The 21,715-nt window shown below is 41.4% G+C and overlaps 1 protein-coding gene across 3 annotated transcripts in view; it reads right to left on the reverse strand.

Annotated features, from left to right (window-relative positions):
- AP2B1 (adaptor related protein complex 2 subunit beta 1) overlaps positions 1 to 21,715 on the reverse strand; it is a 1,330,026-nt gene that overhangs the window by 427,415 nt on the left and 880,896 nt on the right. For all 3 annotated transcript variants that reach the window (XM_044063279.1, XM_044063277.1, XM_044063278.1), the window contains one exon: positions 1,614 to 1,759. In XM_044063279.1, the coding sequence (XP_043919214.1) occupies positions 1,614 to 1,759 (146 nt within the window). The remainder of the gene's footprint in view (positions 1 to 1,613; positions 1,760 to 21,715) is intronic.

Here is a 21,715-nt window from a genome sequence, read left to right on the forward strand (position 1 = left end):
TGAACAAATATAGATAGGGAAATACAGTTTTGATGACACATTCACCATCACATAGTATATCAGTACAGTAAGAGCAACACAATGACATCTCCAGTACAAACATATGTAAGTGCACTTATAAGCAAGCATACAGCCATTACAGTGCAGAGTTGCAATAAGTATTACAGTACAACTTCAATGGAAGGTTACACAGATGAAGTACTGAAATCTGAAAACCATAATTTATACAGCAACTATGAGTCCAGAAAGATGCAGCTTCAAGTGACAAATGCAGGAGCAGTCTACAGCACCAGCACCTATATTCAGTAAATACACAATCAATTAGGACTTGTATCACCTCCAATAGTGTTGCTCATTTCTGATGATAAATAGAGATGAAGATGATTCCAGCATGTGGGGGCCACCTTACTATATGCTCTCTCACGTACTGGTACACTAAAGGAAGGAAGGACGTTCTAATGATAGAAGTTCCTGGTTCCTTAGGCCTAGGTGGGTAATGAGGCATGGCAACATTGAGTTAAAGATGGGCAGTAGTCTTCACGTAACAATTTGGAAATTAGAATCATGGTAGTACTAGCCATTATTTGCAGCCACTTAGCAATACTCAGGGTTAGGCACTGGTACTTCCTGGAATCAGCTAGTATATATAATGGCTGATTTTTTCAGGAGGAGTTAAGGTCCAGTACAGACTGGTAGAGCATCAGTCTCTGTCTAAGGATATGAACTGCAATGGCTCTTCTTGCCTCTGCAGTTAATAACTAGTAAATTAGCAGCTAGCCCTTAAGTGGCTCAGAATCTCATCAACTGTGAACTCTATACTCTGCAGAAGCAGAGATTAGTATATTATAAATACGGCTCTGGTAAACAGCCTCTTCTCCATATCAGTGCAAATGATGTCCATTACAATTCAGTTCCTTTTCTACAACTGTGCTCCTCTTGCAGCAATAGGCCATACTGAAAATCAGCGCAAGGAAGACATCAATGTAACTTGCAACATCCTCCATGTCATGGTTTCTCTTCTGTGGAATGTTCTACAGTGTCTTTTTATATAGTATCCGACTCCCTCCTCTTTCAAAGACCATCTCAAAACTAATCTATCCGGGCCTTTTCAAGAGATGTCCATTCATATAAATTGATTTGCTTGCAGACTTGTGACATAATTAACTGCTAATGCAACCTATAATTTAGAATGGTGCAATATAAATCAGCCACTCCTTTCAGCAACTATGGGGAGTAAAGCTACAGCTACAAAACACATACAAATATGGGACAAAAACACAAAATAAGGGAGATGTACTGCTGTCTGATTCAAACTTATTTCTTGAATTTATGAGGGTGTTTAAAAACAGTGACCATACATTGGCAAAGAGATGTTTTTGCTGCTTTATTGGATGGGGGTTATCAAATGGAAATGCAAATAACTTGGTGACAACGCCAATTACATACAACTACTCCATCATAAAGACAATTTTGTTTTCTCCCTAGCAGTCATAATCGCACAAAATTCTTAACTGAAACTACTAAATGAGGAACTAAGAGCAACACACAGCTAATAAAGGCCTCAAATCAGACTATGTTATAAAACTGTTGTTATTACAGTAACTGCCATTTACCTGTTTTTGTTAAACTGGATGGCAAAATCAGTCATATGCTGTAGAGCCTTATTAGTGAAGGTCATATCCATGTATATGTGGCCTTGCCGGTGAGAAAATGTACCTCCTATCTCGAGACCTTTAGCTTTCACAGCAGGTAGCCAAACCTAAACAGTAACACAAAAAAAGAAAAACAGGACACAAATACTTTAAGATGTTGTATTCAAATTTGTTCATAAAGTTCAATAAAACACACATCTAACTATGTTTGTAAAGAATACGCAAAGCTTACTTTTTTCCAGTAAAAAATTCCTGCAGAATGTGCCAGCTATTTTGAAATGAAAAATTACTAAACTGTATTTATCTCTACTCTGTGTAAAGAATCTTCCATATAAAAAAGTGATTTCTCATAAGCTTTTTCTCAATGAAGTCAAGCACATAAAGAAAAATGACATAACACATTTATAATTCTGTTACAAGTCAAGGAAAATAAACCGTTTTAATATCCAAATTATTACTAGTCGACATATCTGCTATCTTCAAAAAGGCCCTAGTGCCCTTGTGCACTGCTCTTCATGAGGTTTGCCCCCTCTGGACCAAGTAGCAACACTGTAGCTAGAGTAAAGAGGCAAACATCTTAACAGCTCTTTACCACAACTCATCAGGTACCACTGTGCTAACCACAACAATATTGAAGTCTTGACTTGGAAATGTTACTTAAACAGTTCAGCTGTGAATCAGTAATCTGAAAAAAAAAATAAAACATTCAAATAGAACGGAGAGCAGGAAAATGTCACAATCTGCAAAGGACCTCCCAGAAAAATCAGCAAATATGGCAAAGTGCTACCATATCAGTAGTACTTGAGTTAAAGGCACCATATCCAGTGTGTATGTACTTGGGAAGAATCCCAAACAATGGCACAATGAAACAATTCAAGCCATGCTATAATGTCACCCCCCACCCAAAAAAAAAAAAAAAAATACTCCCAGCCATGAGATCTATGCTGCAAAATCTGTAAAATGTATGCAAGATGACCATGTGGCAAACTAGGCACGAGTGTGTGTCCACTACTGATTTTAAGTATGAACAAGAAGCAGACATTCCTCCATTTAAGTGAACCTTAACCTTTTCCCTTACATTGCATTATATATATATACTTGGTTAAAAAATTTGTTACTTCCCAGCATTTTACTCTGGGACTTTAAAAACAATTTATCAGCACTGACTACACATGGACACCATTTACAACCTCCACATTTATATGTCCCAAAAGGTACCTCTTCATACTTTTTTTTTTACTTTTATATTCCAATATTTCCTTCATATTCTGACCTCTATGCACATATATAGAGGGTTTATAGTTAATACCTTCAACATGTCTAGTAACTTGGAGAACATCTCCCAGTATTTCAAAATCTCTTTGACCCCTCTAGTATCTTGACTATACTTCGAGCAAAAAACCTTCTCAAACATTATATTCAAATAGTATTCCACCCCCTTATCACCTCCACTTCTGTATTTTGCTGTAATTTATCCACAGGTTAACCTCTCTACGTGAAAATCTCTTCCGATATTCTCACATTCTGTTATAAAACCATATAAAACCATCATAGTCTGAGGTCATATTCCCTAAAAAAAAAAAGCTGACCTTTCATTATATATATTTTTTTATATCCAGGGTGCTTACTTGTATAATATAAGCAAGAACTGGTGTCCATTCTATGTAACTTGCATGTAAAGACACCCTCATCTTTGTGGGGTTTTTTTTCTGTAAACGTACATCCAGGTACTGAACCTATCTTTCTTGTATGCAAACCTCAAAAAAGTTGCTTATACCGCAAAAATTCCAATAATTTATCCTCTGTGTACATGGCTGCCAGTCCTCTGTACAGTCTAAACATCTGTGATGACCAAGAAGTGCTTCAGTGTTTTTGCTCCAGAAGATGAAAGAGCTACAACTTGGGTGGGGGAGGGGGGGCTTGAACCACAAATGGACAGACTTTATAGGCAAGACAGTTTCATGCAGACTATCAGAAGGTTTTCCAGGCAAGCAAGTAGGAAGAAGTGAGTGGAGCAGAAGGAAATACACTTTCTCAGAAAATGCATGCAAGCTGGCTAGTCATTTGGACAGAATTTTGATAGGGAGATGGTGTAGGAGCTAGAGGAGAGGATGTATTTCTGATTATGCTCCTTTTAATATGCAGTGGAAAAAAAAGATAGCAAAGGCAAGACAGAGCAACCACAGGATGAGTCTTCCTGGACTAAACAGCTGCTAAGGTGGACACAGAAAGAAGATGCAAAATCGTTGCAGGAAACCAGCTCAGCCTGGCTCACTACCATTTTGTATGTAGCACCTAAAGATGGGAAAATCAGGGAGTGTCTCTCAAATTTACATTTCCCCACATTTACACCTCTTACAGTTTCAGCCAACAAAACAATCTGGTCAAAGCTACGGTTAGTTCCACATACTATCTGGAAAAAATATATATAGGACAAGCACCAATCTGTACACACACACACACACACACACACACACACACACACACACCCTTACTTACAAACACTCAAATCCATGCTCACATAACTGTAGAGAAAAAAGAAAGAACTACACAGAGGGGAATCATTGCTGGTAAGCAAAGTACACAGTGCTTCTCTATGTGAAATCAACTTAAATAAGGGTTAAAAAATCAACAAGTTGATATCTCACCCATGTGGTAACAGGAAACTGTATGGAAAGAAATAAATTGTCAACAATGATACAAGGAAGAAAAAATTGGGGTGCAAGTGCACCTCAAAGCTGATAACACAGGCACACCAGATGATTCACACACTGACTTTTACAAGTAGGGGGACTAGTGATAGCCTAGTAAACTTGAATAAAATCCCTTTGCTTATACGGATGCCAGGATCCTTGAAAGGATTTTTGTACCAGTGGTAAAGATCATTCCTAAGGTAGTAGGCCTACATCAGATATCTACATATACATATGGATACCTTCCTAAATCCCTAAGCCCATAACACCGACGTTCAGAATGTTGAGATGAAAATACTGACAACTGATAATCACAAACAACCAATGTTTCCCAGGGCAAGTAAACACTTGCCTGTCATGTGGAAATATGCCCTTTTCCCCACTGTAGTGCGGTCCTGGAGTTGGCATATATAGTTAGTGGGGGGGGGGCAAAGCCCACCCACCTAGGTGGTTGTTATACAGCCCGGTGAGTGTCAGTTAGGTGTTGGACAAGTACTTCCTTGCCCTGGGAAACAGCCATTTGTGATAGTCAGTCTTTGGTATTGTTGTTTCGACATTCTGAACGTTGTGTTATGGGCTTTGGGATTTGAAAGGTAAATCTAAATATACATAAATACATTTATGCATACATATATATACACACACATACAAAAAAATTAGAAGTTATGTACCTACCATAACGTTCCATGTTAGTTGTCTTCTTCTCGCCTTCTTTCTTGCTGGATGGGTTCGGAGCCAATCCTCGGCTCCGACTCGGCCAATACTAAAGCTCGAGAGCTATTTCCACCGGCTAGAGGCTCCCCTATATCCCACAATGCTAGCCAGTAACTACTCAGATCTCGTTTGATAGCTAAAGCCATAGCAGTTCTAGTCTCCATAGGATGGAGAAGAGAGAAAAAAACCCACTTCTATATAAACCTGTATGTAAGATACCACAAACAGAAAGGGAGAATAGAGGTGGTAGAACATGTGGGAAGGAAGCCCCAATGGAAGATCCCAAAAAATCCTATCGGTCTGTCCAGGCTGGGGGGAAGGAGGGTGGGACGCAAGAAAGAAGGCGAGAAGAAGACAACTAACATGGAACGTTACGGTAGGTACATAGCTTCTCAATGTTAAGTTGTCAATCTCGCCTTCATTCTTGCTGGATGGGACCGTGTCCCTAGCACCTTACCCTGGGTGGCTTATCGGAACAGACTCTTAAGAACAGTGGAACCAAAGTTGGCACGGTTTCTGGAGGCCATACCCAATTTGTAATGTGAGATAAAGGTATGAGGTGAAGCCCATGTGGCTGCTGAACAGATGGACTCTATTGGTAGCCTGTCCTGAAAAGCTACAGATGTAGCTAATGCCCTGGGTTGAATGAGCTCTAGGTCTTGAAGGCAGCTTTTGATGTCCGATTTCATAGATGAAGGTAATTATAGAGGTAAGCCATCTCGAAAGGGACACTTTAGAAACTGGAAGGCCCATTTTCCCTTCCGCATAAGACAGGAAGAGCTGGTCAGATTTCCTGAACTGTTTAGTCCTGTCTAAATAATATCGAAGTTGGAGATGAACATCTAGAAAATGTAACTTTTGTTCCGACCTGTTGGAATAATCAGGGAAGAAGACAGGGAGATCAATAGTCTGGTTTAGATTTGCCTCAGAGGAAACTTTAGGCAAGAAGGACGGATTAGTCCGGAGGGACACCCTGTCTTTATGGAAAACTAAGTACGGTGGACGACTGCAAAGAGCATGAAGTTCAGATACCCTTCTAGCTGATGTTATGGCTACTAGAAAAAGGGTTTTCCATGAGAGCAACTTGAGAGGGCATGAAGCCGCAGGTTTGAAGGGGGGGAGAATCAAGGACGCTAGGACCAAATTCAAGTCCCACTGAGGTGGGGGATCTTTGATTGGGGGCTTGAGCAAAAAGATATCTCTTAGAAAGGCTTTGCAAAGTTTATGGGACATGATACTGGAGTCCGAGACACCTACATGAAAGTTAGATATAGCAGCTAGTTGTACTCTAATGGTAGATGAGGAAGAGCCTAAATGAAAGAGCTCTGCCAGGAAGTCTAGGATAGACTAGATAGGTGCGGTGAAGGGGTCTATGTTTTTAGATGCTGCCCAGAAGGAAAAACGTTTCCACTTACTATTGTAAATCCTTCTGGTAGAAGACTTGTGAGAGGCTATCAGGATGTTACGGACCGAATGAGAAATCAAAGGAAGCCTGGCTAGGGTAGGAATCGGAGAAACCACGCTGTGAGGTTGAGAGATTGGAGGGAGTGGTGCAGCTGGCCCGACTGGTGGGTCAAAAGATCTGGCACTGGGTCCAGATATCAAGGCTGCTCCTAGAGGTAATGATGCAGGAACGGAAACCATATCTGTCGAGGCCAGTAAGGGGCAATGAGGATAATAGTGACTCTCAAGGCGATAGCTTTCTGAATTAATTGAGAGATCAGTGGAAAAGGGGGGAAAGCATACAGAAGTCCCCGGGGCCAATCGTGGACTAGAGCGTCTCTGGTGGGTTGGCCTGGTAAAGGGAAGAGGGTGAAGAAATCATGACACTTGCTGTTTTGGGGAGTAGCAAAAAGATCGCAGCAAGGCCGGCCCCATCTTTGAAAGATTTCTTCCAGCACTGATTTTTTTAGAGACTACTCGTGAGGTATGAGAATAGCCCTGCTCAACTTGTCCGTAATCACGTTGGACTTCCCGGGAATGTGCATTGCTATCAGAAACCACTGAGAAGAGATCGCCCACTGCCAAAGTCTGAGTGCCTCTCGACATAAGGGATAGGACTTGGTTCCACCCTGTTTGTTGATGTACCACACTACGGACAGGTTGTCCGTCTGAATTGCAATAGTCCCTGTGGGAAGAGAGTCCTGAAGGGCTTGCAACGCTAAAAGCACTGCTCTCATCTCTAAGACATTTATGTGCAAGTGGCACTCGAAAGATTGCCACATGCCCTGGACTGTCCTGCCCTGATAATGCCCCCCCACCCGATCAGGGAGGCGTCCGTTGTCACCGTGGCGATTGGGGGGGGGGGAGGGATGAAGGGTCTGCCCTGAAGAACTTGACAGATGATTCTTGCATGATTGGGTTAACAGAATGATGTGAGACATTGGGAGCTGTTGGAAGGACCTTTGAGAAAACAGCATCCACTGGAGGATCTGCATATGAAAACGAGCTAGGGGAAGAAGTGTAATGGTAGCCGCCATGAGTCCTAATACCTTCAAGACTACCCTGGCTTTGATCTTGTTGCATTGAAGCAGAAGGTAAACGTGTTTGCAGACATCTGATACTCTATGCTCTGTCAGTCTGGCAGAAAGATAACCTGTGTCTAAGGTGGCACCTATAAAGGTAATAGACTGACAAGGCGACAAGGCAGATTTTTCGAAATTTACTGAAATGCCTAGAGCTTGGCAAGTTTGAATGGTGAAGTCTCTGGATAGAAGAAGTTGACGCCTGGTGGTGGCGGTAAGGAGCCAGTCGTCTAAATATGGAAACACCTGGAATCCTTGACGTCTCAGGTGAACCGCGACCACTGCCATACATTTCGTGAACACTCGGGGGGCTGTAGTGAGACCAAAGGGCAGGGCTCTGAACTGTTAGTGACTGGCTCCCAGCCTGAAGCGGAGAAACCTCCTGGAGCGTCTGTGCATTTTGATATGGTAGTACGCATCCTGAAGGTCTATTGAGCACATACAATTGTCCTGACCCAAGAAGGGTAGAATGGACTGTAGTGTGACCATCCAGAATTTTGTTTTCTTCACATACTTGTTTAACATGCTGAGATCCAGTATTGGTCTCCAGTCCCCTGTCTTTTTTGGTACCAAAAAGAATTTGGAATAGATTCCGGATCCTTGCTGGTCTGCTGGGACTGGCTGGATAGCTCTTTCTGACAGTAGCTTTGATATTTCTAACGCTGCTTGTTCCCTTAGACTGGGTGGAACGTCTGGAAGGGATCCTTTGGGTTGGGATGGGATGTGAATAAAGGGGATTTTGCAACCCTCGGATATAATCGACTGTACCCATTTGTCTTGAGTGAGGGAAAGCCAGGCTTCTGGGTACAGTGATAATCTTCCCCCGACTGCCTTCGAAGGTGGACAGCCGGGCAGCTCCTCAGGGATGCTGAAAGGGTTTATCAGAGAGAATCTCTCTGCTACCCTGGTTTTGCGGACCACCTCTGCCCCTAGGGCAGCGTCTATTATTGTTCCCCCCTCTGCCTCTAGAGGGGAATCCACTTTGTGCATCAGATGAGACTCCTTGTGGTTTGCGGAACCACATCCCCCCCCCCCGACCTTTGGGATAAGGTCTGGAAGAGGTAGAAAAATGGACTCCCACGGCAGAGAGAGTCTTACCTTCCTGCTCGCACCTAGTCAATGGATCCTTCACTTGAGGTCCAAACAACATTGAGCCATCAAAGGGGGAATTGGTGAAGGACGCCTTGAAAGGGTCCGCAAAATTGCAAAGCCGCATCCAGGCATGGCGTCGTAAAGCTACACCTGTGCCTGCGGCCCTACTCGCCCCATCGGCCGCATATGAGATAAGCCGCATGGAGGAGTTAATCGAATTCAGGGTTGCCAACTGGGAGTTCATTTTGTCTTGGAACTCCTCAGCTGTTGGATCCTGCATAGCATCACCCATATCTTTGAGTAAATCCCTCTGGAGATGGGTGAAGTGACACAAGTAGTTCAACGACCGCATGGCAAAGGTCGCTGAGGAAAACATCCACTTACCATACCTGTCCATGGTCCTAGACTCCTTATTAGGAGGATGGACAGGTACCGAAGGATCGGCTAAGTCCTTCTTGGCGGCTGCGGCCACCACCATGGCATCAACAGAGACATCTTTAGATAAGAACCGTTTCTCTTTCGGGGCTGTAATAAATTTAGACGGCCTCCTTGGGGTAGGTTCCACTGAATCAGGGGCCGTCCAAGCCTTCCTTGCCACCACTTCCATGAGGGGGCCAAAGGGAGGAGACACCCAGGAGGTGGAAGGGCGAGAGCCAAACTCCTAAAGGTAGACCGACTCATCCTCTGAAGGGTTAAGGGCGGGCCAGTTCCCCCTCTGTTTAAGGATTTCAAGGATGTCAGCAAAAGAGACATCCTCAGAGGGGGACCGAGGGGAACCCCCAGATTCCTCCAAGTCGGTGTCCGAGGTGATAGACTCAGGGGAGTCAATGTGCTTCCTCTTGCACTGTCTCTTCCGAGGGGATTCCCCTGCCGGATCAGGAGAAGCCTCGGAAGAAGAGGATATTCCCAATGGGGAAACCTGAGGGGTTGGTTCTCTACGGTCTGGTACGAGGGGGTGGGTAGAAACCACCGCAGGCACTGAAGAGGGAGGAGCTGACGGAGCCGACCGTGGGGGTAGACACGGGGTCTAGCACGCTCCGCATGCCCTCGAAGGCGCCCCGATCAGTCAAGGCCGAAGGTCCCCGCTCCGAGGAGACAAGGACCCCCCCCCGGCACCGACAGGGATGGCTCCGAGGCCGATGTCGGAGCCGAACTCAACAGCGCCGACGCTCCGAGTGGGAGAACAGGGTCGGACAAGGGTCCGATGCCACTCGCCCCCTCGGAGCAGAGGGAAGCCCGGCGCCGAGATCCCTCCAAAGAGGAAATCGGAGCAGACGACGGAGCCGAAAGGGAGGGCATCGCGCTGACGCACCGACAGCCACGACTCCGACGAGCCCCGGCTCCGAACTGAAAAGAGTCGGAGGAGGAACAGAAGAAGGGATGGGAATAGCCGCTAACTGTTGAGTAGGGCTATGCAGCATTTGGGCCAGTGCCTTGGACTTGAGAAATCTACTCACCACCCTCAAGTCATGGTCGGACAGCCTGGAGGACCGAGAGGAATGGGACCTGTGGCTCCGCTCCGACAGAAGAGGGGATCCCAGGGCCGAGTGAATGGAGCTGATGGAAGGGGACCTCAACCTCTTCTTAGAAGGTGGCTCCGATAAAACTATCGGAGCCGAATGAGTCTTAGCACCCTCGGCTCCGGCTGGAGCCGAGGTAACAATTTGAGTCTTCGAAACATCGACTCCAGCCGGAGCCGATGTCGAAGTAGTCTTGATGCTCCCAGCGGACAGCTCTGAAGCTGGAGCCGACGGCGTGGAAGTCTTTGAAGGCTTCCCCGACGCAGACTGGGTCGAGGAGCCTTCAGGCTTTAATAAGCCTCGAAGAATAAGTTTATTTTTGCGTTCCTGCAGGACTCTCGGGCTGAATGCATGGCAAACAGCACAGGAGTCCTGCAAGTGCAAAGGTCCCAGGCAATGTACACAAGAAGTGTGACCGTCTGTCAGAGACATTTTCTGACAGCACGAGTCACACTTCCTGAAGCCTGAGACCTTGGAGTCTTTCGACATCCCAGAAAAGTGACTGTATACACAAAAAAGACACAGACACAAAAAACAGACACACAATTTAACCCAAAAAGGAAAAAACAATCACACTGAATGACAAAGGGAAAAAGGAGGGGAGTGGGCCAAAGGCCTAGAACTTAAAAGGGAATAAAAACGAGGGAAGACCCGATTTAAACTAGAAGGATACCCAATACTATAAAACTGACTAAACAAAAAGGATAGGGGTAGTTATTTTAATTTTCTAACTAGAAAATCTCACTAACCTGCCAGAGCCGGTAGAAGAAAGCACCTCGCAGCTAAGTGGCAAACGAGATCTGGGTAGTTACCGCCTAGCATTGTGGGATATAGGGGAGCCTCGAGCCGGTGGAAATAGCTCTCGAGCTTTAGTATTGGCCGAGTCGGAGTCGAGGATCGGCTCCGAACCCATCCAGCAAGAATGAAGGCGAGATTGACAACTTAACATTATATTTTATATATATATATATATATATATATATATATATATATATATATATATATATATATATATATATATATATACACACACATACATATATATATATATATATATATATATATATATATACACATATATATATAGTTCCCGTTCATAACCATGAAATACTGAAATCTCGAATTTCAGTATTTCGCGACCATAAAGGCGAATTTTTCAAATGTCGAAAGTGCATAATGATGAATTCAAATATTTCAAATTCATGGTTATGGCTTTACGTTACATGACGTGTGTTTTTTGGTTTGGATGTTGTTCGGCATAGTGTATGGATTTACATGGAATCGAAGGTAAGTCAGTGTTTTGTAAGAGTTTTGGGTGGGAGTTTTGAGTGTATGTGAGATTGTAAGCTTTATGTGTGGGTTAGGGTAGGAAGGCGAACGTATGAGTGTGTAATTGTTGGATGTATTGGTCGGTGTGTGTGTGAGAGAGGGACTGTGAGTATACGGTCTTTTACTGTTTGTACGATCTCGGAGTTAGTATATATAAGTGGGGGGGTGTGGGGTGCACAGCCCCCCACATGGGGGTTGCAAGGTGGCTTGCCCCTCTGCTTATGTGTAGTGTAGGTATGTGGATGTGTGGTGTTTTGTTTTTGTGCGTTTGTTTTGTACTGTGGGTGTTGTGGTTTATGTGTGGTGTGGTGTATGCTGTGTGTTCGGGATTTCTAGTTTCGGGATTGTGAAGGTTTGGTGTTTGAAGGTTTCACCTTTATAGCCATGAAATACTGAAATTCGAGATTTCAGTATTTCGCGATTATAAAGTGGAACCATATATGCAAACACACACACACACACACACATATATATATATATATATATATATATATATATATATATATATATAATCTATATATCTATATACATATATATATATATATATATATACATATATATATATATATATATACATATATATATATATATATATATATATATATATATATATATATACACACACACACACACACACACACACACACACACACACACATATATATATATATATATATATATATATATATATATATATATATACACACACACACACACGGGTTCACTTTTAAATGCCGAAATTCCAAAATCTCGACTTTTAAAAGAACGTACGCAAAACATTGAGATTTTAGAATTTCAACATTTAAAAGTGAAAAACAAAACAAAAATAAACTAAAACTTTTGCAGGGGGGCAAGCCCCTGCACTATTTCTACTTAAATATATCAACTCCGAGATCGCACTACAGTGAAGAGAACAGTAAGTGCAACAGGAGCATTACCGTTCTCTTCACTGTAGCGAGATCTCGGAGTTGGTATATTTAAGTAGGGGGGTGTGGGGGTGCAGGGGGGCTTGCCCCCCTGCAAACACTTTATTTCAAGTCTCTTTTTCCCACCCACTTTTAAATGTCAAGATTCCAGAATTTTATCAGGTTGTTTACATGGCTATTATAAAAACAGGAATAAATGTCAGAAAGTAGGTCTTTAGATAAAGGACAAATGAAGCTGAAGACCACTACATAAAGGATAAATGAAGGTGAAATTAAAACCAAGTTCCACTTAAGCTTCAAAAACATCACACACGAAAGTATTGCCACAAATAAATACAAGATCAGCGAGGAGACACATTATTAACATGTTAAACACTTAATACATTATGTGAGAATGTAGGTATTAGAATGCTGCTGGTGTAATGTTACTGTAATCTGCTTATGGTATAATCAAATCAGCCATTATCAATGGAGTAGCTGTCCTTTAACTATTCAAATAGCTGCTTTCCAAACAGAGGATAGCATTTCTAAGTGAATCTAGCAAGTGTTCTGTATGTTGTAGTTGATATTCAAAATGCTTTCAACAATGCAGGTAGGGACTTCTTATCTCAGATTTTAGAGCATGTAATTAGGGAGGGGACATCGGTGACAGGCATAAAAGCATTATATGAGTCCACATGCATTAAGCTGTCAATTACCAGGAGTCTCTAATAACGTACAACTCAGCAGGGGAACCAGGCAAGCTTGCTAACCTTTGCTGTTCCTGTTTCTTTTTGCTATGTAAGGGTTTGTCAGGTGATTCTTTGGGGAAGGCAGGTATGTGACCATATAACTTGTTTGATGACTGTATAATACTACACACTGACGAGGAGATGCTTGGTTTGGTGGGAGGGAGGTCCTCTATATTTTTAAGACTGGTAGGTTTGTCAGGAATAAAGTTCTACCTCAGCAATTCAGTGGTTTTAAGAGCAGGGAGACAGGAGAAGGACTTGTGTAACCTACAGTGAACATCTGACAGGGTACAGTGTTTGGCACTGTGGTATAGCTGATGGTTAAGGACACTGCAGACAAATGAGGGAGACAAATCAATAGGCTGGTAGAAAAAAACAGAAAGTGTCAAAGGTAGTCTCTGAGAGGCAGGAGTTAGGTGGTGACAGTAATAGTTATGATCCTGATCAGACATAAAAGAACTACCTCTGGGAGTACTGGTTAAGAGAAATAGAGAGGCTTTCAGAAAGGTTTGTACAGAGACAGAGAGGGAGGCAAGTGGGAGAGAGAAGAGAGGGTGGAGAGAAGGTGAGACAGGCATAGAGAGGGGAGAGAGACAGGGAGGGAGGAGAGAGCAAGGACAGGGGGAGGAAGGGTGTGGGGGGAAGAGAAAAGGAGGGAGTGATGTGCAGATAAGGAAAGACTGATGCACGACAAAGGGGGTGAGGAATGCCAAACTTTAGTCAGCATGCTACTGCAGCACACATAAACCAAAGGCTGAGAATTTGGGAGGAAGGTGGATTAAGATGGGTGAACTGGGAGTGTGGTACACTTGCTGATGGGGGGGAGGGGTGTGTGGAAAAAAAAATAAACATTTCAGTGACTGGATTCAACTCCCATTATAGAAAGCTGTTGGATTTTTTTTAAATCAGGATGCAGGTGAATACAGGGGTGGCATACTCCATGGAGGAAAGGCTAAGGGACTATCTAAATGGATAAATGGAAGGCCTTGTAAGGAAGGTTGTCCAAGCAGCTTTAAATTTCAATGACACTGTGAGGAATATGAAGCAGGAAAGGCGGTGTGGTTAAAAGGCAGGGCAAGAAACTGTTAGTATGGGCAGAATGGATAACATCAAGAGAAAATGTGACCCTAAAGAAGGCATGGCTGAGTCAGGTGAATGTAGAATGGATAAGAGTTACAAAAGACTGGAAGAGCCAGAAAAGGAAAGAGTAGAAGGGCACTAAGAGATGAATGTGGAAAATGGACATCAGGAAATAGCAGTATGGGAGACGGCATGGGACATAAGCAAATTTTAGAAAAGGACCAGTGGGAGATCAACACAGACTCCTGAACAGGTGTTACAGGATTTTCAGAAGACTAAAGGTAGAAAACTGGAAAAAACACATCTGCTGGAGATGTGTGGTAAAGAGAACGGCCCATCTTCATATGTGGTGACACTGTGGACATATAATCCAGCTATGAAAAGAGATTAATTAAGTAAGGGAGAGCGTACTAACACAGCATTTGAAGGCCAAGTACTAGATATGTTTCTTTGGGGTAGGTAGGGAGGGTGGCATAGGATTCAAGAGGAAGGCATGGAGACCACTTCATTAGTAGTGTGGGAGAAGTTTGAGATACTGAAACACTAGAAACATGCACTACTAGCAATGAATAGGGTTACTAGAGGTTGTAGCTGGATTAGGAAATTAGAAAGGGCAGCAGAAGATGAAGGTTAGGGTAACAGACTAGCTGCCAAACAGCAAGTAAGGGAAATAAGCAATGGACATTAACTAAAGTTACCTAAATTATAACAACTACAGGAATTTTGGGGTAGTCTAAGTTAAAGCCTAGACACAGGATGAGATTTTGTGTCTACAAACCGGGCTCTGGGTATTCTGTGGCATCCCCAGTCCATAAATAGGGACAGACTGAGGGGAAGAACAAGCTGGAGGGAATGGCTACCACTCAAAGGTGCACTTCAGAGGATTAGGTCATTCTAAAATTAAGGATATGGGCAAGATAAAACGTAAGAAACCTTCAACATCAGGCTATGTATTTATTATGTAGTTGGAATTATGTGATGGTCAAGGGATGGACTTTATTGCGTGCCGTGTACACAATCAAGCAGATAGGTAACTTGTTTTTAACAATAGGCCGACTTTGCAGTTTCATTGTCTTTTGCCATATCTACTCCATTAGTTTTATTTTCCTCCTTTTTATACCTAGATGGTTACTGATACTAATCAGTGGCCTGTCAAATGAAGATGAGCACTAAATATGTTAATGTGTAATATGTGATTACTGCCATCTTATAGACAGATGTCATGTTTCTGTTAATCCGCATGTTAATGAAACTGTGCATCTGCTGGAATTGCAAATACAACGGGTTTTTCTATTGTTTAAATTCAATAAAGCCATAGAAAATATAGAATTTGACAGAATTTCCCAGATCAGTTAAAAAAAAAAAAAAAAAAAAAAAAAAAAAAAAAACTCTCTCTCGCTCAAATTATCTAATCAAGTTACATATTCGCTAGTCATCTTAAAAAAAAGACCAAAACAAACTCCTCCCATTTCAAATACTGGAAAACTATCTGAATTACTTGGATAAATCCTGCATTTGTATGAATGCAAACAAATTCTTTCTAAACATTTGTAGTTAAGTCACACTTTTTTCCACAGAATAAAGACTCTGGGTAGTCTTTAATCTGCACTTCATTCCATCCAGCTTTAGTAATGACTACTTTAGCACTGAAGCAGAGATTAATTTGCTTTACAGAAGTCGGATTTCTGACAAGCAAAATCACAGCATTGAGACGCGAGCATCTATTTTTTCAACTGTAACTTTTTTCATTCTTTCTGTTTCTTAAACTACAGCACTGTCGGGAACAATACAAATTACAACTGTTGCTCAACTAATGCTTTTCAAGAAAGAAAGCTGGCTATTTTGAAGTGTCCCTGCCATCTATTTTCTGTAATCACATTATGTGTAGTTGAGGGTCTCAGGAGCCTAAGCTCATCTTGGAAAGCAGTATTTATAAGGCAACAACTAACCCCAGATGAGATACCAGTCCCTCACTGGGTACACATACATTCACACTTAGATGCACATCTGTGGACAGTTCAAAATCAAGATACCTTCCAACACAGCTTTACTGTGTGGAAGGAAACTAAATATCTCAATAAAAACCTATGTGAATATGGGATACAAGCATACTACAGGACAGGATGCACCTCACCCAGAAGCAAACCAAGACTCCCAGTGTTTTAAGGCAGCAACAGTAACTGCTGACCTAATTCCAATTTAAGTGCTTATAAGCTTGTTACATAACAAATATACCACACTAAGATTTTAGTACAATAACACTTCACAGCCTTGGCTGGTTAAATGTCAAAAGGATGGCAGCTTTTCCTAAGGCGAACACTGGGGGATGTTTTCCAATGGAGTAAACAGCTGTGTTCAAAACTATGTCCCATCTAATTCTCCTAATGTGTTTTGTGCATCTATGACAGCAGTATGGTAATCATATAAACAGGTTTGAAGGCCTAAAGTCATCCTAAGATCCAGACAAATGTTTTTAATAAAATCCATTTATTAAATAACATTATCAACATCAAGGTAAGCACTACTGCATTAACAGATTGTTCTACATCTCATAAACTCAAAATTCTAGTTGATTTACAATTCCATTCACAAACAAAAACACATTAATTTTAATCACCAGATAACAGCAACACTTAGTCAAATACAATGTATTTCAGTCTCTCTGTTCTGCACTTCTTGTATAACAGTATCTGTACTCCTTGTTACTATAGTCGCACTACAGGTCCCTATTAGGGGATCAAACGCTCAAAACAGGTAGCCACCAAAGATCGATCCAGGAACAGTGAAAAACGAAAAGCTTGAATGGGATGGAAATCACAAAACCTGCTTTTTGCAGAGGGACAAATTCCCTTGCACACCACACTCCCTGATAATAATATATACAAACTCCAAGACTGCACTATAGTGGGGAAAGAAGTCATACCCAGAACTATCCAGCACATTACAAGCCTCATCCCATTCAAGCTTCCAGGTTTTCTATGTTCCCAGCTTGATCTTGTGTGGTTTGCTCTTTTTGAGCAATCAATCTTCAAATAGGAACCCAACACGACATACCTGATGATAAAGGCCTGAAGCCAAAGAAGTCATACAGTTATGTATTTGTTTCTTGCTGATATGGCCAGACCCTAACATTCAATTCTCACAATTCCCTCTGGAAGCATATGCACATCTATGGCTGGTGGGTCTGACTGTTTCCATTTTACAGTTATGACTTTCTTGGAAGCCAACATAGCCAGTGAAAATGGTGTCCACACTTAAAATTCACCCATCTTATCTCAAAGGAACACACCCAAAAAATAATGTATATGTTCAAAACTTATATGTCCCAGTCAAAATTCATGTAACAGCCCCTTTAACTGTTCTCTACACTGCTACAACTTAATATAATCCCAACACAACAACCATTTGTTGTTCTTATTCACAACTTCCTCAACAGTGTGGTCCATCCTGATAATCTGTTACTTATCAGGGGAAACTGAGACACTGGGAAGCCTGACCACTCATGCCTCATTTTTGTTTGGTCTCAGATTTATTCTCTACCTCTTTCAATACTGCATATAATCTAACTACACATGAATCATCCCCATTAAGCAATTTATTAGTACAAAAAAGTGACCTACTGAGAATCTGATTAATCTTTAGGGAACTTCAACTTCATTTTCAAAATATCAAACTCATGTAGGCTAAACATTCTTGCAAACATTCCTTCACTCTACCCAGAGACCAAGACTCTAGACCAATATTTTCCTTTAATTGTTTCCAGAATACTAATTTCTTAATGAAATATTTCATAGTAAGAAAATAATAACTGTGGTATATTTCTAGCACTTAGCTATATAGGTTTTAGATTTCCCTGAACAGGCATAAAGGCCTCCAATTCCAATGCTTACATAGACCATTCCAAGCCATCTGCCACTCCACAGGAATTCTGTAACACTGACCAAGATCCTTATCACAAAATATTGCACTTTTTTACCTACTTGCTTTCTTAAATGTGCCACCAAAGTTACATCAGGAGATTGGGTCTTTCAAACATTCTATTACATCTCATTTTTCTTAAACTAAGTCCTACAATTCCTTAAGCTTTCTTTCTAAGTTACTGTAGTCATCTGTTGTACAACAGGGATAAAAAGACTCCCTGGTATACAGAATATTTTGTTCTCCACAGGAAAAAACATTCCGTGTTCTCAACATCAGTAAAAACAAAATGAAAACTCCAGCAAAGCTAGAACTTCCACTGAGTGACCTCCCAAACCTCTCGTATCAGAGGCACATGGGATATATGAACATCAAGTGTTTCAGCTAATTGGTGATTGCCCATGACTTGTTTCGTCGTTTTACTCAACAATTTCAGGCCAATAAAGCCAAACTCCACTAGCTGTGGATATGCATATTTCGGCCTTGTTATGACCTCATCAGCACAGCACAAGCAGATTGTTTGACTAAGCATTAGAAACACAGGGCTGTTATACACAGCTGGGTATAACAGACCCGTGTTTCTAATGCTTAGTCAAACACTCTGCTTGTGCTGATGAGGTCATAAGGCCAAAATATGCATATCCACAGCTAGTGGGGTTTGGCTTTATTGGCCTGAAATTGTCCAGTAAAACGACGAAACAAGTCATGGGCATTCAGAATCGCCAATTAGCTGAAACACTTGATGTTCATAGGGATCATTTGCATATATCCCATGTGTCTCTGATACAAGAGGTTTGGGAGGTCACTCAGGGGAAGTTCTAACTTTGCTGGAGTTTTCATTTTGTTTTTACTGATTGGTTTTTCAGTCACCTTCTCAATCATTGTTTTAGTTTGGTGCTCTCAGTTTTTACTGTATTTAATTTATAATTTGACGTAATGGTTACGGTGTTTACCTTAAAGATACAAGGTTTGATTCTCATATGGGGTAATTGGTTAGGCTTAAAATGAGCCACAAGGGCAGTTAGCCTAGTACTAAACTATGAACCTATGAACCACCCAAAACCTCCCAATAATTTAAATAGGCTTGTCAAGTCCACTTCTGGGTTAACTAACTAAATCAATAAACGATCCATGTAGAATGACATTTTGAACTCTTTCTCCCAGATTTTAAAAACCCTAAAGGGTGGAGCTCTGAATGCCACTACCAATGGTCCCAAATACAATACAAGCATAGGAAGAAGAATGGACATCCCTGTCTATTTCTTCATCTCATCCTGAACTCTTTCTACATTCACTTTAACCCTAGCTGTTGATCCCCATTCGTATATATGAGCCAAAAGCTGAAGAAAGTTCAGTGAGAACCCAAACGGTGTAAAAACTCTAAACAGGAAACGTCATCTTATCAAATGATTTTCTTAGCATCCAAGCAAATTATCATTAATGGTACAGTCTGGTTACCTGCCTCCTTTAATATTAACAAAGTCTTCATGATGTTATTCAGGGTTTACAGTATGGGATAAATCCTGGTTCGGACATGCCTCCTTTACAAGGTCCATTCACTGTTAATGACAACTGATCCACTATTACCAGAAGCGGCAGCAAATTGCCTGCATTTTGAGCCAGAGTCATTGGAACAGACTTATCCCTTAGAAATGCACCTCCTTTCCTTACTTAATCTTCATTTACTAACTCTCTGATGTAGAGATTTTTCACAACACTCTATAAACACCACAGATATTTGTGCTGAGGATCACTGCAATTCATTTACTGAAGTAAGCTGAATAACCATAACTGTAAGGGTCATCTTACCTTTCTTCAAAGTGCCAGATGTTTCTTGAGTCCTCACAGAAATATTAGAATCTTTATACTTTCACACATTTTGACAAAGTCTAATTCAAACGCCATAATCATTCCTAGCTCCAACTTTCCTCATTACATTTCTTCAAGTACTGTTTCAATGACCACAGCATGCATCTGCTGCACCTCACTCAGATATTCCTGCCACTGACCCCATGCAAAAAAATAAATAAACTGTTACTCCTACTTATCCTCAAATATTGCTGCAGATTCAGTCTAAGGGTACCATTAAATGACTCACAAAAATAAAACTAACTGCTTACAAAATAATTCCTTGAAATATTTACTACAACAAAAGGAACTAACTGTTAAACCAGCAATGTCACCTTCCTTTCTACCTGTCATAATTAAATGTCATTACTAGACTTCCAAGATGGCTGCACCCTGAGTCTTTAACTTCAGCTTTCCCAGTGTGACAACAGAAGAGTGCCAGTCACTGTTTTTTTGGATATTTTTCAGTTACTGGCTAATATGTGCATTGCCTGGATGCCAGCAAAGTAGAAATTTAGAGAATCTGAAAAAAAAAATCAACCCACAAAAAACAAGGAGAAACTCTGTCTGGGAAGAATCCTGCAGTTTTTCAGCAAAGGGCAGTTCAACCTCTAGCTTTGGTGCAAGACATGACTTCCAGTAATCTAGAGGAACAAACAAGTCAAATGTGCTCAGAGCTGATTAAAATAAATGAAACACTGAAGGAGTATATCAACTCAAATATTCAAAAGGCTGAAAAAATGAAGCTTTAAACAGATACTTAGATGAGCTGGTAAAACTGCAAATATCAGAAGTCAAAATGAAGAAAAGGTTGACTGAGTATGAGATCGCTCAAGAAGAGATGTTTAAAAACGGTAGAATTAGAGGACACAGCACACAAGGAAAATCTGAGATTTTCTGCTGTACCAGAGAAACTGGTCAGAACATACTACATTACCTTTACGAAAGCACAAATAAGCAACTGGATTTGTATTCCACAGCAGGAGTTGTTAATTGAAATGGCACATCGTATGTATGCTCCGAACCTTGCCATGTGAAAGCAGCCAAGACTTCTAATAGTAAAGATGCAATCCTTCCAGAAAGAGTTGATTCTGGCAACACTGTGGCAGAAGGACAAAGCACTAAAAGCTGGAGATAGTAGAGTGCTTGTGGAAAATGATTATGCAGCGTACAGCAGGCAGAAGAAGAGCAAATTTATTCCACCAATCAGGGAATGTAGTGCGAGACTCAAGCTGCTGTATCTAGCTATCTTCAGAACATTTTTTTCCTAAGGAGGAAATACATAAGTACGTCCAACAAAAAGTGAACTATCAAACAGAAGGGATCCACTTCTTATTCTTCTGATAATAATGCTCACAGAGAGACTTTACCAATGGAATCTTTTGCAATGTTCCAAAGGGAAATGCTTGAGAGACAGAGAAAAGCAAATGAGTTGACTAGAAGCACTAGGGGTACACTAGAAAGGAACCACAGACTGGAGCTTGGAGATGGAGATCAACATGAAGAAACCGGCAACTTGAAATCAGAGAATAAATGTGGGATTACAAAGCATCAATCACATTTGTAAAATATGGCTGAACAAGAAAAAATGGAAATATTTGCCTTTTTGACTTTAAACTTGTATGGGACTCCAAAGCATATGCACTACTTTATGTCATTAATGTTGGAAAAACATTAAGGAAAGGTG

This window comes from Protopterus annectens, chromosome 2.part1 (genome assembly GCF_019279795.1).
Source record: "Protopterus annectens isolate FY-2018-M chromosome 2.part1, PAN1.0, whole genome shotgun sequence".
NCBI classification, from domain to species: domain Eukaryota; kingdom Metazoa; phylum Chordata; order Ceratodontiformes; family Protopteridae; genus Protopterus; species Protopterus annectens.